Here is a 23,830-nt window from a genome sequence, read left to right as displayed (position 1 = left end):
TATGCCGTAATGAATTGCAAGCCTGCTTGCACATTCACAGCTAGAAGAAAGGTTTAACTAGCCAAGTAACTGAAAACATTGATGGTCAAATCATGCACAATTTCATTTTCGGTTGATTGCCTTTTCGAACTCGAGCTGAAGATTCAGATCTTATCTACTTTGATTTGTCGATCTTCTAACTTTGCGATACAGCATTGCAGCCGATGCTGACTCTGTCATCCTTTGCAGCTATGAAGGAGTTTTTTTGGCGTTGATTAGTGTCGTGAAAATTCGTATTGGAGATACACGTCTCAGATTGATCAGACATGTCAGTAGTGTGAAAGCCGAACGATAATCTTCAGATCGAGCATTCAATCTTCCAAAAGAACCATATATAGATCTTCTTCCTTTGACGATTATACATACCATTTGTTATCCTATCTACATCTCGACTCCTTCACTATAATCATTTCAAATACCAATTTCTGAAATAACTCAATTTCAAGAATCATGAACGGCACAATAGTAACACCAGAAGAGTTTCACGATGCTCTCAAGCAAAATGTCACTGACAGTTGGGATATGATGGTGGCTTATGCTCAAGATCCCCTCAATCGATCCCTTTCAAAAGTTTGGGATAAGAAGGGGGAGTTCACCAAGATTCAATTCAGCATCCGCAATACATATGATGTTATTGTAATTGACCAGGATTTTGTCGTTGATCTCGGAGCTCCTTCGTTGCAGTTCAACATTACTGCGGATATCCCAATCGCTGTTCTCACTTTGACGGTGAATGGTACCATTACCACGAGTATTTCTGAAGAAAAGCATCCAGGGACACCAAAAACTATTCCAAAGGACATCTATCAATTACAGGTCACTGTACCAATTGTTGGAATCACCGGAAACCAAGTTTGGGATGTGCGTTGTTCATTACTTTGATTTCCTCGCCTCTGTAACATGAGTTTGTTCTAATGGTTTCGACAGGAGGGTCATGTCATAAAATTCGAGGAGGAGGATGACGATAAAGCCTGTCATCTTATTTTCCATTTCCAGAATTCTCAGACCACATGGGACATGCTAGGACATTCTTCAAGCTCTCTTAACGATGACACTGTCGACAAATCAATGCAACAATCCTTGGACAGCATCAAAATTCACTTCAAAAACAAACAAAATACCGACTGGATCGACTATAAGGTAGCAGAGGTGACTAACAAAAAACATCCCACTGCTGCCAACGGGGAGCTACTTTGCCCCAAGTCCTTTACGATGTCGTCTCAGAAGGGGTTTTTGCTAGTTTCTATCACGACAGTTGGAACAGATGGTAATGAGAATCCTCGTTTCAATACAAAAGGTACAAAAACTATTGCGCTGATATTCAAAGACTACGAAGCGAGTATTATCATTCAACATGACCTTTTTATGGCACGGCTTTTCAACTAGACGAGCAAATGGGAATGGAGCTTGTACGGAATGTCGTTGAAGTTTATGCCGACCAAGTATTCAAAGACGATGCGTATGAAGAATTCATGGGTGCAATCGTAGATCATCTTCTCACTGTACACGACAAAGATGCTGCCCTTCGAGAAGGCAAATTGATTGCTTTAAGAGTCAAAAAGCTAACAGAAACAACTACAAATCTTCAGGCGGAACAACTAAATACCCAGCAGGAGTTGAGAAGGGAAAGAGCAAAGGCACAGGAAGAGCATTGGACGCAGAAGGATATTGATAAGATGGAGGCGAAATATAAGACGGAAGTTGAGGACAATATGAACAAGCAAACTGACGCTGATACGGAACGATCTGAACAACAATTGGAAGGCAGAAAGAGTGATGAGAAGGCTGAAGAACTCTTGGAAGAGGCGGATAAGAAGAAAAGGGAAAAGGAAAAGGAAAAGGAAAAGGCGGAAAAGAACTTTTGGGAAGATAAATAGGTCTGATTGATCACTCTTCTGGAGATTGCTAGCGTGAAAAAAAGACGGTTTTGAAATTCAATCCTGTTGACATAGCATGAGCTCGTGACAAAGTTGTTCAACACAATTTTCTATTGCAGCACGTTTCGTTTCGTGATTCTTTCTTGAGAGTCCTGAGTAACAGGGTCATTTTGATAGAATATCAGCGAGCCTTATCAAAGCAATCATAGCCACTATTATTCCACTTGTCAAATGGGGTATCTTTCAACAAGCACAACTCGTATAATACAATCATCGATCCATGTTGCACACTGCAGACTTACGAAATTCACAATTAGCATACAGTCTTATCCTTTACGGACTACTATAAAGGGATACTGAAATTCATCAATCACATCTACACAGTGCATACCCCCACTCGGAAAACAGTTGATCTCATAGAAGCGAGCTGCCAAGAAAAGCCTCGTATTACAAGCCTTCTTGCAGCCAAGGAAGGTCATGTATAGCGAAATTACTACCTCCGTTGGAGATTCTACTTCTCCATATTTGTACCTCTTCTTACAAAAGAATTCATAATTTTTCGAATTCATGCAGCTTTTTAGAGATTAAATCATAGAATTGATGAAAAGCTATCTTAATGGTTGCATGTGCCTTCAGTGGCGGGAGAACTAAAAATTTCTCTTATTTGCGGCAATACATGAAGACGTATACTCAATGAAAAGCAACTGAAATTGAGCAAAAGGAGACTTGAATGAAGGAAACAGAAAAACGAAAGACATGTTTTAAACCGAGAAGCCTACGAGCCAATTCACTCCGGGACGTCACCTGTCACAATATACTGCTTCTCTTTCTTGAAAGCCGACACGGTTTCGTTGGATAAATTGAGCGTATCAGCTACGATCTGCTTGGGAGTCAAACCAACCCATTGGCCGACCGAGATATCTATCACACATCAGCATCCCATCAAGTCATACCAATAAGCAACAAACAAAACTCACCTGAGAAATGGTCTGCTTGCAAAACTTCAATAAATATCACATCAACATTCCCAGTGTTCTCAACATAATGCGTCATTCCTTTGGGGATATATCCACAATCACCCGCACGGTAATCGAACGTTCTTGCTAGCCCCTGAGCTGCATATATACTAATTCTCGCACTGCCAGATATGAAAAAATTCCATTCATCGCTTGTGGTGTGCCAGTGGATTTCGCGCATAGCTCCAGGATGCAGAGTTACGACTGCGGCAGAAAATTGAGCCGCGAGAGGAAAGGATTTTGGATCGAGTATCTTGATGGTTCCACCGGGGGTATCGTGCGTCAGAGGCGCTTTGGAGAGGTGGTAAGAGTAGGAGAATTCTTTCGGCACGAGACCAGCTGAGCCGGTGATGTTCTGTTCGGCTATATCGGTAGGAGCGTTTGTGCCGGGGAAAATAAAGAGTTCTCCAGAAGGGATGTCGGACCAGGCAGATTTGGGGAGTTGGAAGTTCTTGGAAAGGATCTCAACCTTGATAATGTTAGCTCTTGATATCATAGGTACTGTGGGGTTGTCATACTGGGTTATGTGCAAAGACTTCTGAAGCCAAGAAGGTATTGTCTTCGGAGAAGCTTCCGTCATCGAAGACCAAGAGAAATTCAACTCCACCTTTCAATCCTTGCAGAGAGTGTGGCACTCCTCTAAAACGATGTTCGTCAGTAAAACCATAAGCTGAAATATCACGCCAAGTAACGCCCCACCTCAAGCGAGCATAACATGAGGTAGAGCACACGGTGGCTTGAGTCACTTACGGAGGGAAGTACCAAACATCACCCGCACTCAAATCATCGACAAAGGTCTGACCTTCATCATTAACAGCTTGAAGTCTCACACTCCCATTAAAGATGTAAGCCCACTCTGCCGCCTTATGCCAATGTAATTCACGGTAAGCGCCCTCTTCCAAACGCATATCTACACCTGCCATTTCTGTGGCAACAGGTATATTGTCAACGTTTTGCTGTCTCGACCATCCTCCGTGGTCGAGCCCTAGCTTCGCATGGCTGAGGCCCATGGGCCATTGTGCATTGCTCACGCTTCCATGGTCGGTGCCCGGAGGTGCAAGTTTATCAGGGTTAAGGATATCGTATGGTGAAGTTCTTGGACCCGGGTCAGTGCCACCTTTGGAACCTCGGATAGGTTGAGGGTTCACAATTGTGCTGAAGTCCAGATAGGCGCCTACGGTTGCTAGATCTGTTTGGCCTGGTGCAAGTTCATAGTCGAAATTGTCGGTATCTTGATTGATGACAACGTTCGAAGGGTTGTAGCCAAGAAGCGGATCTCCAGTTGGTGCTGCCAGAATGCTTTGTTTGAGAAACAAGATGATCAGCAGAGTCGTGTGGCCATTGATGAAATGCATGTTTGAAAGATCTTCGCTATGAAAGCTGAAAGAATTGTTTTGAGAAGGAAAATTGAGTCTACTTCAAATCAAACTGTGCAAAGCGATCCGGACACATACCTTTTTATCTCTCCAGCAAGCGCACCTGCTTCTAATCCAGATTCTCTCGATTCTCCCTCACGTATCGTCATTTCACTGCTCCGACGCTGGTGATACGGGGTAGAGCACCATTTAGGTCAAGGTACACATTCTAAGGAGGGCTGGCGGTTTCTTGGCAATGTTTTCTATACAACGACGGCATCACTTCAGTGAGGTTTGACCTCGTTCTCGGTCATAGATCGGTGATAGATTGGCAAGATTCGGTATTTTTTGGGGGGAAAATGAGGCACAATTTCTGTGCTATCACGATGGACACGCGTTTGATGCGGGGCAAGGCAAGACAAATTACTAGTTTTCCTCACGGTTTCAACCATGTAAATCGAGACTACATCTAGAACCCATGAGTATGCTTAAATATAGAGTTATACCATGTGAAAATTCTGAGAACTTTGGGCATGACCAACATCGCATTGCGTCAATGTTGCACAATAAGCCATTTGATGGGTCTCCAGTCACTTGAAGGAGACGATGAGCTCTGGATGATCTGCATCAAGTCCGTTATCAGCAGTTCAGACCTTCTTAATTCTAGAGCTACTATCGCAAAAGACCACCTGACTATTTCGAGCAGTCTTCAACAATCAACCGGTCATCTACCTGCCGCTTCAGTACTTAGCGATTCGTGTACAACTAATCGCACTTGTCATACATCATCGCTCCGGAGGTCGTTGAGGTCCAGTCTGTTAAAAACAATTTTATTAGAATGGTGGTGTGGGAACCGGTAGAATTTAACTTACTAGTCTTTCAGTTATTCGTTCTCTTGCCCCAGACTATGCAATAAGCGAATGCCAAACTGGGGCATCCAACCAATAATAAATTTCCCCACTCACGTTGCATTGGAAACCTTTAAGCTTTCTTGGGAAGCCTATTCTCTGGCTGCGACCTATAAATAAGCTTTGGACAAGCCATGCATTGGTAATCAACCAATCTTGGGGGTTAATTAGTGATCATCAACTGCCGTCCAGATTGGACTCAAATCCAGCTGCCTGAAAAGGAAAGTACGGATCGGAAGAACACAACGAAGCTCCTGGATCAATATAATTGCTATTACCTTGGAAATTGCTATCCCAAAGACTCTGCGTTTCTGGATTAGTATGTATTCAGTGAGAGATAAATAATCACTTACCCAATCGAGACCGGTTGGATCATTCAAAATGTCTCCTATCATACCAATATTTGGTGTGGAAGACTCACTTGGGGTTTCCTCGAAGCTGTTTGATTGCAAGGAATACATGTTTGGAGTAGAATAATTTATGGGATAGCTTTGGCGCGGAACGGAAGTGGAAAGAACCTCGTGATGCTTAGAGGGTAAGGTATTTGGGTTAAATTCATTCGTCATGTCCTTTGCAACCTCTCTTTGGGTTTTTTTTACGGTAGACCAGTGATCAACTTTGTTTACCATGGCCTTCAGTACCTTCGAAAATTTCATGGTGTCTTCCGATGCAATCTCGGGATTGTTCCATATTCGGTAAGAGTTGGATAAAGCGTGCGAAATATCTTTTATAGTCCAGTCGATTGGAAAATCCTGAAGGTTGATATCCATAGATTTTTCTTCGGCAGCCATCAACTGCCCAAGATAAAGACAAAGAAGTGTTGCAGCTAAGAGGAAATCGTAAGTCATTAAAGAAGATGTAATCCATCTCATGCCCATGCCGTGTAAAGAAGAACCCTGGGCTGTCTCGGTTGTCATATAATTTTGATATTGTAGAATCAGCATTGAAGAATCGACGCACGCTTTAACAGAGTAAGAGTGCTTCTGCAATGATTCGGCTTCCGAGAGAAATTTACGATGAAGAAAACAACGTGCTTTAAGATAAGTCATTTCAATCGAGAACTTCCTTACTCTGAACATAAGAGAACCGTTTTCGAGATCGTGGATGGATCTGACTCGAAAAAAATCCGGGATCTCTCCAAGAGCTTCAAAGAGCAATTTTTCCAGTCTCATGACTTCATCATTAGAGATGGGAGTGACAAGATTCGACGTGTCAAATATTTTACCAAATATCAAAAGAAGGCGATATTTAGAGAGTGCGTGGCTTATAGGTGATGATTCATACTCCAATCTGATGGGCGGTAATGCAACCATATTTTCATGAAGATCTTCGTCTAGGAGGTGATTGGGGGGCTTTGTATCATACGTCCCTTCGCTTATCATTCGAGGAAGTCCGACTTGACATGAAGTCTGAATATCAACAAGTAATATTGCACCCCATACTCGACGTTGCATCTCACCGCGGAAAACTGATATATTGGGATAATGAGAGGCATCTCGGTGCATACCCATCCGCATCGCTGCACGGACAACCATCCCAAAAACCATCCAAGACCCAAATAGTGTATCCTTGCTTTCGCAATACTCACTGAGATAATAAAGTAAAAGAGTGTCGACAGTGTACAGTCCTGGTTCCGTGTAGTTACTACTTATGAGGCACTGTACAGTTTTCTCACGATATAATCTGGTCCGCTGTTCTGTGTCTCGTATTGCCGAGTCTGATAGAGCTGTGATCGGGAAATCTCCTGCTCTTAGTTCAAAATTCGTGGCGAGGCATATTATAGAAAATAGTAATCCAATCCAGGAAATAGATTTTGAGTTGGGATTATCCCAAAACTCAGCATACTACAAAGGGGTTAAAGAATGAGCCGATTTTTATATTAGGGAAAGTTCTCACCTCCTTTTTGAACGTCGGCACATGAGTGATAACTATATGCTCGTTAGCGTTCAATCCCATTTCCACAGAATATGATATTTTACAGGAAGCGTCAATCGCAGTGAAGTAGCGATCGACCAAATTATCAACTAGAGGTTTCGACGGCAGACAAGCAAGAATAGATTCCCTTGAGGACTTTCTGTTGTCTCCAAGAAGTAGCTCAGGCCCTTCATAAGTATTCTTTCCACTAGCTATTCCCTGTGGCCATTCCTCAGATCCCAATGATTCCTTCAAGCCGGCTATCTACAGCACTGTTAGATACTCATCGGCTCATACGAAGAGGAATACATACATTCTCGAGTATTGCCGCCCAATGGGCTCCGCCGACATAATTTTGCACCTCATCTTCGACAGATATGCGTCCGATGGAATCCGCACTTTCAGATATCGTAGCATCATCTGGCCATGAAAGTTCTCGGGGCTTGATCGTAGAGCTTCGAGAGCCAGGTGAGATGGTTGGTTTCGGCGGCGCTGTTGTGTCTTTGGCTTGATTCATCAAAATCACGACTAGCTCCTCTAGTTGTTGGATTCGGTCTTGAACATCTTTTGGTTTCTCTCTGGTTCTCTGGGCATGAGATGTCTTCGCACGTGAATTGTGGATATATGTGCATGATGGAGATAAGTTTCTCTTGGAGCAATTGTTGCATGGGGAATTGCGGTCGCATTTTAACCTGGTTGGGTCAGTGTAAGGTCAATAAAGGGTAGATCGGATTTCATTCGCATACTTTCGAGTTCTACAAAAGGTGCATGACAATTGTGGCTTGAATCTTTGCCGACTTGCTTTGGGTACAACCTTCTTTTCCCGTGAATTATCCTCTATATTGTCTTTGGGGGGGAAAGATTGTGATACAGTGTCTGACAATTCTGATGCAGTTGCGGGTACAAGGTCGGCCATAATACTTAAGCAGTATTAGTCTATCACTAACAATATATCACTAATAATATACCGGGCAATTTTCAAAAAGGGAGATGGATAACAGAAAATAGAGAACAGATTAATTGGCGGACTGATTGACTGGCGGGCGGAAGACAGCCGGGGCTTCACGTGATGGCAATCAGGAACGACTAAATGATTCAACCTATCAAATTGAGGTAACTTTGTTTGAACGGAGATAAATATCAATCTCCGTTGACCCTCCGCTGACCATCCTCCGATCATCACACCCAAGGCGAAGATTGTTTTTATGGTATTGAGTTCATTTACGACATCGAAACAGCGAATTTTTCATATCCAAATCCCATGCTCAGGACCACCAGGATCTGAAACCCAAATAGATAGGTGACAAGAACGACGACATAGGGAGGAGCACGCAACATTCCATATAACCAGTACGATTTCGAAGTCTAATATGAGGGCAGATGGCATGCACTTTAACTTCCTTTCTGTGTTGTCTTAGATCCGGCTTACAATATAGCATTAAAAGTTCGTTTTATCCAGTATCACCTTGATGTTCCTCATGTTCACAGCCATAGGATCTGGTCTCGTCTTAATCGTTTCCACTATCATGAAGAAATGCTTATAAATTGCACTAGGAAATCCGGTACTTGTTGTGATCATAATTACCATGAGCAGAAATAATGTTCTTGCTCTGCCAAAGTTTGGTAACGTACTCCGGCAGTAGACTTCCTAAAGCTACCAGTAATAGTGATTGCCATGGAATTGCAGCAGATTGGGCAGGTGCATAAGTCCCAATCCCAAACGCGGATTTTGTTAAAGCTGCTTATTTGGGATTAGGCGGTTTACCTCTTCTGGCAACACATGCATACATGTGCTTGAAGATGTTATCATACCTAGATATACATGACACGCATATGGCAGGAGACCAAGAGGAAAAAACTAATGGGTGATCAAATCATTAATTGATGAAGGTGTACTTGATCAAATCAATGGTCGGGACTCGCCGTACATTTCGATATCAAGATCTCCTGAGTCAGTGATCAAGTTGAGGTGTGTAGTATCCACTGAAGATTGCGTCAGGCAGGGCAGCAGGCGGGGTGTTGTAGATCGAAAAGCTAATGTAAGAAGCAGACTTGCCCAAAAGCGTATCCCGAGGTCACCAATGCCGTGAATAAATCGAGGGGCTACTTTCTACTATACTCATACTAATCGACACCGAGAACAAACGGCGGATAAAATAATCTTTTGCATTTCCAATCACTCTAGTGTGATTATCAGAAGTATCTTCGTAAGCAGTGAGTAGACAATTTGAGTCTTTCTCAAGGGGTGTGAGGCCTACATTACAGCTTCGAATTGAATAAGTGCATCGATTTCTTGCCCACTAAAGCTTTGCTCACTTATTACTGTCGGTGGGATATTGAAACATCTACTTTTAAATCAATCTAATCTTCCGGAAGACCATGTGAGGTCGATAAGATGTGGAGAAACGCTACAATCTGGCAAATCAGAATCGAAATATTGGCAGCCAACTCAATTTCTTACTCTTCATCATCTGGAATTCCAGAGATCTTCTCGTCTTGGCAGTCTCATGGTCTTCCTGATCGTGTTAAGGCTAGGAATCGCTTTCAAAGTCGTTAGCGGATAGTTTGCATCAACCAGAAATTCCACACCAGCGTTTGGGTATAAGCCTTGTTTCCTATTCTTGCCAATTTTGAGGCCTTAATATTACTCTTATCGGTTATGTCGGTTATATCGCAGCGGATTTAACCGGTGGAACTCTTGACGCAGCATAATCCGTCAAATTTCGTTGTTGGAATATCGGCTTCGTCTGAACAGGCTCTCTGCGTATTGAGCCTGGGCTTTTACACAACCATCACATGTTCCTAGGGCCGCTTTGTCGAAGGCAAGGAAGCTTTCATGGAATACACGGATCGCAAGCTTTATATCGTCTGTCTTCGAATCTTGTTGTATGTTTGAGTCATGTTTGGAGCCTGGGTTTGATGTGGGTGCTTGTATATGATCGACGCCCACAAGCAAGCTTCCGCCACTTCTGTATGAAGAATTGCGTGCAGCGTGTCTGAGCTTCTTTTTCCAATATGAGTACTTTGTCTTCTCGAGATCGAAAGGCCTTCTCTAAATAAGTATGGTGATCTGATTTACCTACAAAGTTCGACTGAGTGACCAATTACTTTTGTATTTGGAATAGAATGCCTTCATCCTCATCCTTCTTGCGTTCGCTCTGGATACTCTTCCCTATCAATCCGTCTCCCTAAAATACTTCAGCACCGCAGGTATCTCTCCTTCGTTGTATAAGCCAAAGCTGAATCGCATTCTCACATTCACTTTTCATTCGAATTTTCAAGTCATCACGACCTCCCCCCGTGATCATAGTGAGCCGGCTTCAACCTGAATCATCGAGTGCATAACTGACCCACGCGAATGTAATAACATGAGCACACCTTGTAAGCAAAATGCACTCTTGCATTCGAATGAAATGGCCACGATGGAAAATAAAAATATACAAATTACCAGTATTGGCGATAACACTTTCAAGGTGATTGGAAATTGGGATTACTGCCTTGATCACACTGGTGATGTTTAGGGGCCGGAGAGGGAATTCCGTTTCAAGAGTTGAAAATGGAACTGAATAGGTTGTGTAAACGTGAATCAGATGGAAGGTGGATGACCAGTATTTTTTTGTATAGGTATTCACAGTTGTATTCATATTTCACATGCATATTCAAATTGTTCATTGTCTTAATATAACGTCTCGCATTGAACTATTTAATATCTATATCTTCATCCAAAGTCACGCATTATCATTATCATTATCGTCATCATGTAGTATCCTCTAGAACGTAGTAGAGCGTAATATACAGATTCCTTCCTCCACTTTCTCAGGCTTAATGTCCGCGGCGTCCCAATAGTCCCTGTCCATATGGATCATTGCGATAAGCAGCTGGTAGATGCACGAGTGGGAGTCGACCTCCTTGGGATAGAGAACCATTGCTCGTGCTCATTGCAAGTCGATTCGGCAGACCTCCTGGCCCATAGAGGGTGCTGAGCTGAGGTGTCATTCCTGATGAGTGATATCCGCTGGATGAGAGATGTCCACTGGATGAGCGATAGCCATTTGACGAATGGTGGCTTGATGCTGCGGAAACATGATGAGAGGACCTAGAGTTGTTTCCTACTCCCATAATTCTCTCAAATTCACCTACTCGCTTGAAGTTCTCAATGACATGTTCAACTGAGCAAGCATGTGGCATGGGTCCTTGGCCTGCCATTGCTTTTGCAATTCCTGGGTGAACTTCATGAGTTGCTAGTATACTAGGCGGTGGGACTATTGGAGCCACTGTTGGGTTTAACCCGTGTTTATTGGCGTACTCCCATACTATGACGTCTGCATAATCTAATAGTAAGCGCCGATCTGGGTCATAGACTGGACCCCACCATCCAGCGTCAAGGGTTCCGCTATAAAAGCCGCCTTTGCCTTCAGCCAAAAGATCATCGGTACACAAGTGATTCCCACCATTGCAGACATATCCATACTTGACTCGCTCCCAGCCGAACCCAGCAGGGCATGGCCCGGCATAGACAATGAAATTACGGACCCACTCGTCCTGTTTCTTCTTCTCTTCGTAAGTCATCTCCTGGTATCTGACTTGTTGAGAGGCCATTTTGACATCATGCTGAGACTTAAACTTGCTCTTCGCATCCGGAGGAGCAGTTGTTGCTGCGCGCATCATGCTTGGCTGTCTTGAGCTTGATGATGATTGTTGGTCTCTGTTGAGCTGAGTTCGATCATGAGAACCTGAAATGTGTCCACGGGAAGAAGAAGCCTGTCCATCTCTTTGAAGTAAAGTGTGCTGTTGAGACAAACCTCTTTTTGTCGATTTATTGTCTCTTTCGAGTGTAGTGTATGCTTTTGGGGCAGCGGAAGAGGATTGTCGATTGGGGCAAGGAACTTTGGAGTGAGAGGAAGGAAGCTTGTTGGAAGTGTTGCTGTTTTGAGGGGGTTTGGTGCGAGTGTCTACAGGATTATAGACTGTTGCCTTGTCGTAAATGTCTCTGGAAGACATGGCAACTGATAATCGGTGTCTTATTTATTGGTTCGTATGTATTTATCTGGGAATGTTGAAATGGAGTTCTTTTGATGTCTGGTGTCTGCTGAATGAAGAAGGATCCAGGAAGAAGGAGGCTTTAAATAGGAGTCTAAGAGAGAAGTACACAATTAGGGGACTATATCCAATGTGTGAATCTTTGATTGAACAAGGTAGACAGTGTCATGAGAACTCTTTGAATGGATTCAACATTTTGTATATTGGATTCATAATTGCGATATCCTATTTGAGATCCAATTGTGATTGTTGAGGCCTGATATCTTTTACATTACTTCTAGATACACTCCAATGCAATAAAATGGTGATAATGTGATTAACAAGTAAAACACCACTGATATTGAATATCTTGTATATCAGCCTTAGCTGGCTGGCTGAGACTTCCCACCTCCAGACCGAAGTTGGCCCAGAGCCAAACTACTGTTTTCAACAATCAAGGCTTTGTCATCACAGAATGACGTACGTGAAATATTTTGGTGCATATCTGAATGGTTTTGATTTTGAAAACTTGAGTTGTTGACTAGAGGTGTGACCAGAGGTGTGACCAGAGGTCAAAAAAAGCCCAGAGCTTTCGGGAAGAAATGGGTTGACACTTTGACTTTGCGAAGCATCTATCGCATTCATCAACCGCGAACAAAAAATTGCGCATTAAACCAATGCAGTTAGGGTCTGATTGGAATCGTTCGGCCGAAAAAATATTAGCCATCAGCTAAAATTTAACTCCACTTCGTATACATTGAAATACGGGAATGATTTTCAGCTGAATCTCCAAAGTGACCCTTTGAATCATTATTTTTCTCATTTCAGAGAGTTCTGGATGACTGCGAATGCCCCGAAAAGAGTAATATCCTTTACAACCACCATAGAATAGTTCTATACAAAAGCATTGAAAGCCTCTGCAGGCTGTATGTGTACGTTGACCTAAGTTTGAAGTTTTAGAGCAGTTTCCAGAACGGGTGCAGGGAAATGCATTGATAGTTGACTAAAAGCCGATCATCCCAGCAATGATGCATGGTTTTGGATTCTTGGAAAAACTGGCGGAAGTATGTGTCTTCGAACCACTGGCACCTTTTCAGAAGTTTGCAACAATCTCAAAGAGTATTTAATGCAAGAAGGTGTAGAAATGCATGGCGGACGAGACTTTTCGAGGCAGCGCTACCTAGGTAGTTGCATAAACTCAAAAGCTTGATTCAAGTTCTTGTGGAAATCGGATTTAATAGTAGCTTCGAACTAATCTATATATGGGTGACGAGCTAGACCAAATCGACGCATATACCCACCGTGAATTTCACCATTCAGGTATTGAAGTGTTACCGTGCATAAGTATAGTATCGGCCTGTAAGGGGGGATACTGTAGTGACTCGAGTGAGTAGGCAATTGACAGATAACCTCAAGCTTTTTGAGGTTGGAGAGACTGAAATTATAGGTGTGAGCTGAAGGCTCATGCCAATTGGGTGATTAGAACGAAGAATATGTGTTGAAATTGAAATCACAAACGAAAACATGATGTTGAACACCACCCTATTGGAAATCTCTATTCGAGTATCATCATATCAGATGTTTTTGAGGAACCACTTTTGCTCCTGATGTAGATGCAACCTAAGTCACTTAACATCATAGGGCTGACCAACGACTCTCAGCTATCCAATCATCGAGAACATTCAGAGAGCGGGAGAAGCGTAAAGATCATATCCCGACATGAATCCGTCGTTCGGAGTTTAATCTATGTAAGGATCCTGGTTATGCGGCTATGTTTGAATGATTGCTGATGATAGGTATATTGAGCGATCTAGAGAGAATTTTCATAAATTTGATTGCATAATCATTCATATTCGTATGACTTATCATGTCTCTGCATCCTTCTGATCGTTTTATCCCTATTTACCTGAATTTTTTTCCGAGGAGCTCAACGTCTTTTTAATTTCCCCTTCATTGTGTTACATTGCCAAGTCAATACCAAGCGATCTATCACGTGCTAAGCTAAGCCAAATATCACCTAGCTGTGGAGTTGAGTGAGTAAGATAAGCACTTTCCGGAATTCCCTCGGCATTCCCAACCTTACTTTCATGAATTGAATGGAATTGTTTCACGACGACCATGAGTGAAGGACCATCAGAACCAATCGGAGCCTCCATCACTCCTGATGAGGCCAATAGGATCATACACTCACATCGTAAAGTTCGATATGGTATGATGGATCATTTTCCCATTCTTGGCTGGATAGTGGCAAGTCAAGAATCCTTCATAGGCAGCTTGCTAAACAAGTCTTAGGGACCGCTTGCTGGCCTTGCAGGCAACGCAAGGTCAAATGTGATAATAAACACCCATGTGAGAATTGTGTGAAGAGAGATCACGCTCTCTTGTGTTCGTACAATCCTAAGAATCGGGATCTCGGAAAGGCGATACCGACGGCTTCAATAGCTGGAGTTAAAAGAGCTCGTACCCCAGATAGTGCCAGTGATTACTCTGGTAGAAAGGAAGACGGCTGGCCAAGAACAACAGGTAAATTCAAATTCATATCAGCTTTGCCAAGAAGTTCAAATACCGACAAATGTGTTCGTTATTTGAAGCTATGCCATCTATACCCCCTGAGTCGGGGCCAAGTGTTTATAATACCAAATAATTGTGAGACCGATTGAAATTTGAAGTTAATATCACCACAGAAGAAGATGATCCAAACGAATCACGATATCTTGGGCAGAATTCAATCGCAGCTTTTTTGAGTGAAGAGGCTCAGATTGGATCATCACCGGGCGAAGGTGAACACGATGTCATTCGGAAAGACATTATGCCTATACTAGGTTTACAAATATCAACGGCTCCGTACCCGTTCATGTCGAAAGAACACATGGACAAAATAAGACATGACATTGCTATGGCATTGCCGTCGGACAAAGATGTCTTAAAGTCAGTAGCATGGAAGATGTAAACAAGTTGTAATCACAGCTAACATTTCCATAGATCATTCCAAATTTACAAACAGATAGTTCAACCATTTTGGGGCCTGCTGATTGATATTGATGACTTTGAGACGAAGTTGTGCATATACCTGGAAGATCGCGCTAGTTCTGCAAAGAGTAGGAATCCGAATCAGAAGGGAGTATCGTCAGCTTGGCTTGGGATGCTGTTCGCGGTCCTTGCTGTATCATCAAATTACGCCGAAACTACATATCACAGACGTGTAGCAGCCTCACAATCTTTTGGTAAGCTGAATACTTTTATTTTTGAATATGAAAGGAGACTAATTTCAAATACAGTTCAAACATCATTCCATTGCCTAAGGCTATCTAATTTCTTGATTCGCCCATCATTGGATTCATTGCAAGCACTCTTAATCCTTGGATTTGTTCTAGCCAATGATATGAAAGCTGAGGCTTCTTGGGCATTGATCGGTCTTACTTGTAGACTTGCTCAAGCTCTGGGCCTTCATAGAGGTCCTAATGAGAGCGGTAGATTCACTTCTTCTGAGGAGAATGACTTACCTCGTCGTAAACTATGGTATGCTCACTCACTCACTGTCGTGTTTCTCTATTAATCTAACGGGTTCAAGGTGGACAATCGTTTGGCAAGATAGTTTACTCTCACTGTCATTTGACCGATCTCCAATCGCTGTGATCACGAGATGTAAAGTCCCTCTAAGCCCCATTGCTTTGACGGAGGGGTTCACCTACACAGAAGCCATGTATCATCTATGCCAAAGAGTATTGGATTTCGTCAAAAATGATTCGGTATCTGAGCCCGATTATAATCAAATCATCGCCAATTCAGTCGACGTTGAGAACATTCGTCAAAGAGTTCTCCCAGCACTCCGCATTAAAGATAAATGCAGGACAGTTCAAGATAGATTACAATACTTCGCGCTTCGTCTTCACACATCTTTCGTTGTCTCAGTGTTATGCCGACCCGCTCTTCGACGCGGTGAAAATGGGATGTCTTCCGACCAGAAGGCAATCATCGCAGAAAAGTGTAAGCAAAATCTCACGGAGACTGTTAGAATGTACTTGAAAATGCACTCATTGAGCGTTATACCCACACGCTCATGGGCATTTACCTACCATGGCCTCTCGTCCGCAGTTCTCCTGGGGATCTTGGGTGAAACTAAAACAGATCCGGAAGTTCGACAGCTACAAGGAGATCTAATAAGTGCTCTGTCGGTTACTGCAGCAAAAGAACAACCATCCACCATTCCCAAATCAGATAAGGATATTGAACTCAGCGGACCTCTGTCAAGGGCTTTGGCTGCTCTGAAAAATATATATGATCATGGATGGGTGGTTGAACAACAACAAATTCAACAACAAGCGGCTATGGCCCCGGAAGCTCAGATAATCCAAGGCCCAGACTTCAAATCGACAAGTGAATATGAACAACAAAATGCTGCACTTGCTATGGCTTCTATGCAAAATGGGATAGTACCACCGTATGTTTGCTATTTTCCGATTACTTTATCCATACTTGTTGACTAACAGACACACAGGATAGACTACGCGCAACAAATGCCGATGAATAATGTGAGTGGTGATATGCAATCTGTAGAACAGACGTTGAATATGTCACCGATGGATTTATTCGATTCAATTTTCTGGGGTAAGTTATTAATATCACTTTCATATCTTGTTTTTTGCTCATTGATTGATGCCACTATCTCTCGCTTTATGTTTCTCGTTTCATCAATCATGGTTTTGGCTCAAAAGCAACGTGAACTGACATACCGCAGAACCTTACCCTCAAAATGGTCTCGAAACAGGTTTCGATTATGCCGGTGCACCTTTTTACCCGCCAGCACCCTTTTGAAGGAAATCAATCTTTTTTAGCTGCCCTAGCCTAATGTTTTATAATGACAATGAGGATGGCCTTTTTGGCCCGAGAAAAGTTTTAACGGGTGTCGGACATGCGTCTTGGAGTACTACTTTGTTTCGGGAGTTTGTTCTGTTCACTGCGGGGATTCCAAAGGAAATTTAGTATAACGATTTTTAATGAAAGATTTATGGATATGGTTATTGATAGATGATATTCTTGATGTTGACAGTGTGATACGTTGTGCCCGTTGATTCCGACGAGTGCATAAGCACTTTGACATTCCAAAGCTAGAGACCAGAGTATCGTGCCCAAAATCACTTGAAGAATTTTCCCATTTCCCTTTTCTCATGTAGCACAGAAACACAGCGCATAGCACACAGCGTACTCTAACCCAACTTAACATCACTCCTATTCCGGCCCTCAAGCCCCGGCCTTAAATCTATTCTCCCCAGTGAACCGACTTGAGTCAGGTATATGACACCTCTTCCTTCGTTCTTTCAAAACCCTCCTACAAAGAGGTCTCAAACAAGATCACAGAAGAAAACTCAAGGGAAGTGCATTTCATACGATGACATTTAATTCGCACCCTTTTACTGTAGGCATCTCGTACAGTGAGCTAGCCAGTCCAAGTGAAGCGAATTAAGCATGTCATTGATATGCACATCATACAAAACCATCACGATAGCAAGGTTGTATTGTATACAAGATGTTCAAATGTAAAGTAAAGAAAGAGAAAATTCTCAAAATTAACCCATCTAATCTGAACTAGGTTATCAAGAGCCTTTTGATATCCGCCCCACCGAAGAAATAATACAACCATTGAAAGGGAAGAAAGGAAATAGTATCCCAAAACGCCTCATGATCGATACCAGACGTACGAAGACAGTTGAGCCATGATATTCCCAACTCAGCCAGTACTTTAGATTCCTAGCTAGGAAGCGTACCATTTTCACGCGTCCCTCGCATGAACGTGATATCCAGGTCCATCACGCGGTGCCCCAAACCACCCTACCCTCCACAACATCCGTAGATGTGGAGACGCAGTAGAAATACACAATCATAAAATTTCTTCTTTCCTTTCCTTATTTCTCCATCCAAACCCCTGCCTAACAATAAACCAATTTGTCACAATACCCTTCACTTGATAATATGTGTATCATTGTCCAATGACTTGCCGACCGAAAATAACCAAAACCAGAACCAAAGTCAAAAACCAAAAACAATCCGAAAGCGCGTGATACTTATACGCCTTTCTATTGGAACCGCTACCGTGCAAAATACAAAAACTAATCCCATCTCATATATAGAGAATGAGAAATCTATTCTTGCATAGCGTCGCCGGCATTATCGTTTGTGGTTTGCTTTGGACTTGAGATGTCTTTGCCGAAAAGTGGACCATTTGCGGCAAGTTTTTTGGCAGAGGTTTTTGCGAAGAGAGAGCGAGGTTTGGTATTCCTGGAGGGTTGCTGTTAGTAATTGTCTCTTGGAGCATTTTGTGTGCAATTTAGCGATGGCAAGATTGCCCGAGGCTGTGCGAATGCCTCCATGGTTTGTGATGAAAGGAATAGCGGAAGATAGTACTCACTTTCCAACTTGTTTGTTGCGATAAGCCGACAATTTGGCAGTAGTTGGTGATTGGATGGTATCCGATGGGGAGATATATTTCTCCTCTTGACCCCTATAGTTTAAAATCAATTAGTGAATGCTCCTTTATCCCAATATTATCTGGGGATGGATATCAGGTGAAGGGATGGCGAAGCTCAAGATTGCTGAATTGTGTAGGCAGAAGTAACCAAAAAAGGGAAGAACATACCCATTCTGTTGCATCTTGTTCTGCAAAACTTGACGATGATATTCCATAGAATGAGGGTCAGCACCAATTGGTGTCTTCTTCTCATCAACCACACTGTTGATTTGATTCATAGCTGAGATGTTGACGTCTTTGTTTGAGAGAACGTTTGTGGAAGACATTGTATATGTTCTTGTGAATGTATTGATTGTTGTTTAATTGTAGTAAAGAAGTGTTTTATTGTAAGTCTTCTTGAAAGTTCTTGTGATTGTGAATGAAATCAGATATTGTAGAAGTGAGGACTTTATGTGTTTTTATGTACTCGTATTTGTCCTTCAGTTGTAGCGAAATCGAAAATTTATGATCTTCCTTTGGAATTATTTACGCTTGTTGTCTGGGTAACGATGAGCATATTTCTTCCGTTGATCCACTTTCCCCTCCAAGTTACCAAGTTGGATCCAAGCCCAAGCCCAAGCCGTAAAAAGCATGTATTGAAACTCAATCATTGCTGACGTAAAAATGGGAACGCTTGATTGGATTGTTTTGTTTGTTTTGATTTATTCAGTCGTTATGTTCATATCATCAATCTTATACATTTATTATGCTCGTGATGGCATGAATTTATAAACCTTTAAAACTATATTATACTTCAATGGAGTAGATCATGTGAAAATTCGGTCTTCATTCCCTTGTACGCATAAACACACTAAATCCCTATTCCTATCTTACCTACAACTTAGATTTCTCCCGAACAGTTGGCCCTGGCTCTACATGCTTGACTCTGTACTTAGCAAACAGAGCTTCCGTAGCTTCCATTTGTCTGTGAATCTTCTGAGTCACCTCAGCTCCTCTTTTGTTTTCATTTCTGCCCAATTGCTGTAGATGTACCTCATCTGGTCCATCGGCCAACCTCAATGTTCTGATACCTGCCCACATGGATGCGAGGGGGGTATCTTGACAAACACCAGCTCCTCCAAACGATTGCACGGCACGATCAATGACAGTCAATGCCATAGTTGGTACGAGTACCTTTGCCTCACCAATCTCCTTCAACGCACTCTTTGCACCACCTTCATCTATCTTAATAGCAGCATTGAGTACAACTAAACGGGCCGCGTCAATTTCAATTCTTGATCTTGCTACCCATTCGAGGATCACACCATGTTCTTTCAACTGTTTCTTGAAAGGTGTCTTTTTAGGATCATTGATACGCATGAGCATCCAATCAAGAGCTTTCTCGGCCTACAAAATGATTAGTTTTGGAATATTTTGGTGGATGTAGATATCATTGTAACTTACAGCACCAATAGATCTCATACAATGATGAATACGTCCGGGACCGAGACGACCTTGAATAATCTCGAATCCGCGTCCGGGGCCAAGTACCATATTTCTTGCTGGCACTCTAACATTCTTGAATGTCAAATGACCATGTCCGTGAGGCGCATCATCAAAACCGTAGACTGACAGCATTCTGTTGATAGTGATACCGGGGGCATCGGCTGGTACCAAGATAACAGATTGTTGCTTGTATTGATCCGGATTGTTAGGATCACTCTTAGCCATAACAATATAAACTTTGCATCGTGGATCACCAGCGCCACTCGACCACCATTTCTATAGAATAGATTAGCTGTTTTGCCCCTGGACAAAATTAAAGATGCTCCAACCCACCGAGCCATTCAAAATCCAATGATCCCCATCCCTTCTCATATCCATTTGAATATTCGTAGCATCCGAACTTGCGATATCCGGTTCCGTCATCAAGAAAGCTGAACGAATCTTACCGCTCAGCAATGGAGCTAGCCACTGTCTCTTCTGTTCCTCATTTCCATATTTCGCCAACACCTCCATATTTCCGGTATCTGGCGCCGCACAATTCGTAGCTTCAGATGCCAAATGTGATTTCCCCAATTGTTCTGCCATCAATCCATATTCGAGATTCGAGAATCCGGCCCCTTCTTTGTAATGTGATTTTGCGAGGAACAAGTTCCATAATCCGAGACTTTGTGCCTCTTTCTTAAGGTCTTCGATGACTGAAGGATAGGCATCCCATCTCTGAGTACCTTCGCCGAGTTGAGCGTGGAATATAGGGTCGGCGCTGTGAATTTTTAGTGATGGTCTTGTGCGGTGAAGAACATGAAATCAAATGGTATCGTGGCAAACATACGGTATACATCTCTCTTCGACAAATTTTGTGACAAGATCAAGTGTTTTCTTTGCATGATCACTCACACGATTAGCGGCCTAGAAGAAAATAATAATTAGTATTTGAGGAGGCGTGATCAGAAGAATAGCTCCTACGAGAATAGGGATCTTGTCGGACATGATGGGTGGTGATATTTTAAGGGGATCTGGAGAAACGTGTACAAAGTCGTGTCAAAACTCAAAGTAATGTGAAAATATAGCAACGATTGTGTAATGAACAAAACTTCTTATTCACAAATATTTAATTGAATGGAAGATTAATATAAGCATTGAGCTCCTCTTCGCTGTTTTAATGTATTCTTAGCTCTGGTTACCCCAAACTTCTCCACACAAGTTCGGCTCGGCCAATTGTCCTATACCGAGGCAATTCACGGTGTGGGGGCCAGGAACGTTCTTCATCGAATCCTATAGGATGCACTGTGCATGATGATCTGAAACGAATGGTACGAGAAATCGATCCATATGGTAAGGTTTCAACTCGTTGACCGAGGTGATATTCAATTTCTATTTAATCACTACCTTGACTCCATTCAGAAATGCAAACCGCCACCGTTATTGAGGTATCCTTTCTTTCTATGACCCAAATCCGACCGATATCAGACCTTTAATCAGCAAAATAGTTCGCTCGTCTCTTGCCCTTTCCACCTGGTTTATTACCCTTGAAATGCTTTTTGCTGGTCAATTTCTTAATATCATTTGGATCCACATCCTTCTCCAAAGCTATTAATGTTGCCTGTTTCCTCCCTGAGAGTAGTTTCCCGCTAGCGGTTCCTTGCTCAGAGTATTTGTGACTGAAAGGCATTCGTAAATGTGCTGAATTGCCTTGCCCCTGAGCAAAGAAAGTACTGTCAAGGTTCTTTGACTTTGGTCCTTGAGGCATTTCGATAACATCGGAATCTGCAACAGAAGCTTGATCATCGGCGGATGATGCCATAGATGCTAAAGCCTGTCGTCTCTTCTCTGGTAGATGACCTTCGTCATACAGCTCTCTATTAAACTCAAAAGGATCAATGTCCAATGGAGGAGGCTGACAAAATAGCAGCTTTCCATTAACGTAATCCTTAAGAATGTGTCTAGCAGCTCTTGACTCATCCGGCTGACCTTGTCCTGTTCTTCTGAAGCCTCTTGCTCTAGCATATGCTGTTAACATCTCTTCAGCTGTTGGTATACCGGTTCCTCCTTCCTCCAAAGGTCGGGTCACGATTTTCATTCCATACAATGCTTCTAAGAATCCTTGGGGGATGCGATGTGCTACTAAACCAGCTGGACCCACGAATTCTCTAAGTTGATCAATAGGTAGAATACCGTTGCACACAAGTTCTGCTTTGGTGGTAGCGAAATTTGGGAAGACCAAACCAGGACAATCGCAAAGTAGAACTTTGTCACTAAGATGGATGGTTTGGAAATGCTTCGTTTTTCCTGGTGTCGATGATACAGATACCTTCTTGGCACCAATCAAGGCGTTAATGGTGGAAGATTTACCAACGTTAGGGTATCCGACGAGACCAATTTGAGTCTTTCTAGTAGTTCCTGACTCAGAATCTATATTTGTTAGCTTTACATTTAGTTTCATGAATGTGACAATCTTTACCTTGAACGTCAGGCGCATGAACCAAGAAAAGAGCCTCCAACTCATCTACAGTCAAGATTCTGGTACTTTCGGTTTCAGTGATTTCCTCGTCGCTTTCCTCATCAACTTCCTTAACAGATGCCTCTTCATCTTGCTCGTCGCTATCCGCTTCACTATCATCATCGTCTTCATCATCGTCGTCAAGCCCAAGTGCTCTCGCCTTCTCTGCTAGCTTTGATGCAGATACAGAAGCCTCCGTTTCTTCTTCAGTCTCCTCTAACATCGCTTCATTTAGTTCTTTTGCCAAAGCTGCCGAGAAGAACTTGTATTTGATACCGGCGGCCTCAAAGTAGTCAGCCCAGTGTTGTCTTTGCTCCAAAGTCAACATATCGGCCTTGTTCACCAATAGGAGATTCTCTTTGCGGCTATCAACATCTTTAACATATCTTTCCAAATCCTCCGATCGAAACAAGAGCGGGTTTCTGGCGTCGACGATTTGTACAATAAGATCAGATCTCTCAATAACTCTCCACAACTGCCTCCAAACCTCCAAATTGCGCTCAAATGGTGTCATCAATAAATCGTTATTCTCCTGGAGTTCAGCTAGTCCTCTTCTCCATTCGAGAAGACCATCTCTCTCCATTCTATCAAGTTCTTGTGGGGTCGTAGTAGAATCCCATTTCGGTCTTCTTGGAACTGTGAGTCTTTCTTTATGTACCTTCTGCTTGCCAACTGCAGCTCGTTCTTCCGCAGCCGATAACAAGTATGGATTCTTTTGATCGGTATGAATAATTTTAACATTGTTCATCTTCTCCGCTGTGAAATCTGTGCCGGCTAACTCTGCAGTGGACAAGAATTCATCGAGTGCTGCCTGCTCCGTAACCGATCGCATCTTGACCCAGCTGGCCTCTTGCTTTTCGTTTGTGACATACTATGTTCTGTCAGTATGGAGAGATAGATTGATTGAATTTATACATACGGTTTCACCGGTGTCTTTGTGTGTTCTCTGAATTCCAGTCGCTGTGGTCTTTTTGCGATCTGCTCCTTTGCCCTTCCCAAACCTATCATTCATCAAACTGTTCCCCAGTCCAACGGCATTTTTGGATTTCGCGAGAACCATCGTGTTTACTTGTATCCGGCCTTCACTTTGTTTCGATAAATGATAATACAAATAAGAACGCTACAAGAAAGTTTCAAAATTCGCGGGGTTGAGAATGAATTATTGAATTTTATAATTTTACGGTGGAGTTTTGATTATCTCTGATTATCGAGCAAAAATGAGGGGCAAATTTCTCGGCTTAGTACTATGATAAA

General features: G+C 42.6%; 9 protein-coding genes across 9 annotated transcripts; 2 read left to right on the top strand and 7 right to left on the bottom strand.

The window, feature by feature from the left end:
- Positions 1 to 489: 489 nt before the first annotated feature.
- Positions 490 to 1,916, top strand: EAE97_008157 (uncharacterized protein; the record flags this gene model as incomplete). The annotated part of the gene is made up of 3 exons (XM_038878671.1): positions 490 to 900; positions 967 to 1,378; positions 1,426 to 1,916. 3 exons carry the CDS (start codon positions 490 to 492, stop codon positions 1,914 to 1,916), a joined length of 1,314 nt encoding a protein of 437 aa, XP_038730351.1.
- Positions 1,917 to 2,496: 580 nt separating this feature from the next.
- Positions 2,497 to 4,768, bottom strand: EAE97_008156 (uncharacterized protein). Its single transcript, XM_038878670.1, has 5 exons — positions 4,387 to 4,768; positions 3,683 to 4,303; positions 3,451 to 3,571; positions 2,894 to 3,401; positions 2,497 to 2,837 (listed from the first exon to the last, which is right to left on the bottom strand). The coding sequence occupies exons 1-5, from the start codon at positions 4,455 to 4,457 to the stop codon at positions 2,704 to 2,706; spliced, it is 1,455 nt and encodes a 484-aa protein (XP_038730350.1). The 5' UTR covers positions 4,458 to 4,768; the 3' UTR covers positions 2,497 to 2,703.
- Positions 4,769 to 5,372: 604 nt separating this feature from the next.
- On the bottom strand, positions 5,373 to 8,025 carry EAE97_008155 (uncharacterized protein; the record flags this gene model as incomplete). Its single annotated transcript, XM_038878669.1, has 6 exons — positions 5,373 to 5,498; positions 5,549 to 7,039; positions 7,092 to 7,123; positions 7,175 to 7,373; positions 7,423 to 7,801; positions 7,856 to 8,025. The coding sequence occupies 6 exons, from the start codon at positions 8,023 to 8,025 to the stop codon at positions 5,373 to 5,375; spliced, it is 2,397 nt and encodes a 798-aa protein (XP_038730349.1).
- A 522-nt stretch (positions 8,026 to 8,547) lies between these two features.
- On the bottom strand, positions 8,548 to 8,899 carry EAE97_008154 (uncharacterized protein; the record flags this gene model as incomplete). The annotated part of the gene is made up of 3 exons (XM_038878668.1): positions 8,548 to 8,719; positions 8,742 to 8,847; positions 8,875 to 8,899. The coding sequence occupies 3 exons, from the start codon at positions 8,897 to 8,899 to the stop codon at positions 8,548 to 8,550; spliced, it is 303 nt and encodes a 100-aa protein (XP_038730348.1).
- Positions 8,900 to 10,931: 2,032 nt separating this feature from the next.
- Positions 10,932 to 12,110, bottom strand: EAE97_008153 (uncharacterized protein; the record flags this gene model as incomplete). Its single annotated transcript, XM_038878667.1, has 1 exon — positions 10,932 to 12,110. The coding sequence occupies one exon, from the start codon at positions 12,108 to 12,110 to the stop codon at positions 10,932 to 10,934; it is 1,179 nt and encodes a 392-aa protein (XP_038730347.1).
- A 2,136-nt stretch (positions 12,111 to 14,246) lies between these two features.
- On the top strand, positions 14,247 to 16,943 carry EAE97_008152 (uncharacterized protein; the record flags this gene model as incomplete). Its single annotated transcript, XM_038878666.1, has 8 exons — positions 14,247 to 14,337; positions 14,421 to 14,651; positions 14,813 to 15,056; positions 15,111 to 15,352; positions 15,407 to 15,647; positions 15,700 to 16,569; positions 16,627 to 16,736; positions 16,867 to 16,943. The coding sequence occupies 8 exons, from the start codon at positions 14,247 to 14,249 to the stop codon at positions 16,941 to 16,943; spliced, it is 2,106 nt and encodes a 701-aa protein (XP_038730346.1).
- Positions 16,944 to 17,580: 637 nt separating this feature from the next.
- Positions 17,581 to 19,053, bottom strand: EAE97_008151 (uncharacterized protein). The gene is made up of 3 exons (XM_038878665.1): positions 18,763 to 19,053; positions 18,535 to 18,627; positions 17,581 to 18,404 (listed from the first exon to the last, which is right to left on the bottom strand). Exons 1-3 carry the CDS (start codon positions 18,918 to 18,920, stop codon positions 18,269 to 18,271), a joined length of 387 nt encoding a protein of 128 aa, XP_038730345.1. The 5' UTR covers positions 18,921 to 19,053; the 3' UTR covers positions 17,581 to 18,268.
- Positions 19,054 to 19,314: 261 nt separating this feature from the next.
- On the bottom strand, positions 19,315 to 21,222 carry EAE97_008150 (uncharacterized protein). Its single transcript, XM_038878664.1, has 5 exons — positions 21,043 to 21,222; positions 20,909 to 20,985; positions 20,413 to 20,839; positions 20,038 to 20,355; positions 19,315 to 19,980 (listed from the first exon to the last, which is right to left on the bottom strand). Exons 1-5 carry the CDS (start codon positions 21,064 to 21,066, stop codon positions 19,468 to 19,470), a joined length of 1,359 nt encoding a protein of 452 aa, XP_038730344.1. The 5' UTR covers positions 21,067 to 21,222; the 3' UTR covers positions 19,315 to 19,467.
- On the bottom strand, positions 21,223 to 23,798 carry EAE97_008149 (uncharacterized protein). The gene is made up of 3 exons (XM_038878663.1): positions 23,496 to 23,798; positions 22,538 to 23,447; positions 21,223 to 22,488 (listed from the first exon to the last, which is right to left on the bottom strand). The coding sequence occupies exons 1-3, from the start codon at positions 23,634 to 23,636 to the stop codon at positions 21,551 to 21,553; spliced, it is 1,989 nt and encodes a 662-aa protein (XP_038730343.1). The 5' UTR covers positions 23,637 to 23,798; the 3' UTR covers positions 21,223 to 21,550.
- Between the last annotated feature and the right edge of the window lie 32 nt (positions 23,799 to 23,830).

Source organism: Botrytis byssoidea (genome assembly GCF_014898295.1).
Source record: "Botrytis byssoidea strain MUCL 94 chromosome Unknown BBYS_017, whole genome shotgun sequence".
In the NCBI taxonomy this organism is placed as follows: domain Eukaryota; kingdom Fungi; phylum Ascomycota; class Leotiomycetes; order Helotiales; family Sclerotiniaceae; genus Botrytis; species Botrytis byssoidea.
The sequence above is the reverse complement of the archived record's forward strand: the minus strand, read 5'-3'. Positions and strand labels throughout refer to the sequence as shown.

Bases quoted from the DNA above. Each gene is read 5' to 3' on its own strand.
- EAE97_008156 (XM_038878670.1), bottom strand. From the start codon at position 4,457: ATGACGATACGTGAGGGAGAATCGAGAGAATCTGGATTAGAAGCAGGT. The intron at 4,304-4,386 runs GTATGTGTCCGG...CAGCTTTCATAG, and splicing joins CTTGCTGGAGAGATAAAAAG to CGAAGATCTTTCAAACATGC. The intron at 3,402-3,450 runs GTATGACAACCC...AACATTATCAAG, and splicing joins AAGTCTTTGCACATAACCCA to GTTGAGATCCTTTCCAAGAA.
- EAE97_008151 (XM_038878665.1), bottom strand. From the start codon at position 18,920: ATGTCTTCCACAAACGTTCTCTCAAACAAAGACGTCAACATCTCAGCT. The intron at 18,628-18,762 runs GTATGTTCTTCC...TTTAAACTATAG, and splicing joins AACAAGATGCAACAGAATGG to GGGTCAAGAGGAGAAATATA. The intron at 18,405-18,534 runs GTGAGTACTATC...GCAACCCTCCAG, and splicing joins CGCAACAAACAAGTTGGAAA to GAATACCAAACCTCGCTCTC.
- EAE97_008150 (XM_038878664.1), bottom strand. From the start codon at position 21,066: ATGTCCGACAAGATCCCTATTCTC. The intron at 20,986-21,042 runs GTAGGAGCTATT...ATTTTCTTCTAG, and splicing joins CCGACAAGATCCCTATTCTC to GCCGCTAATCGTGTGAGTGA. The intron at 20,840-20,908 runs GTATGTTTGCCA...AAAAATTCACAG, and splicing joins GTCGAAGAGAGATGTATACC to CGCCGACCCTATATTCCACG.
- EAE97_008149 (XM_038878663.1), bottom strand. From the start codon at position 23,636: ATGGTTCTCGCGAAATCCAAAAATGCCGTTGGACTGGGGAACAGTTTG. The intron at 23,448-23,495 runs GTATGTATAAAT...GACAGAACATAG, and splicing joins ACAAAGACACCGGTGAAACC to TATGTCACAAACGAAAAGCA. The intron at 22,489-22,537 runs GTAAAGATTGTC...TAACAAATATAG, and splicing joins TCATGCGCCTGACGTTCAAG to ATTCTGAGTCAGGAACTACT.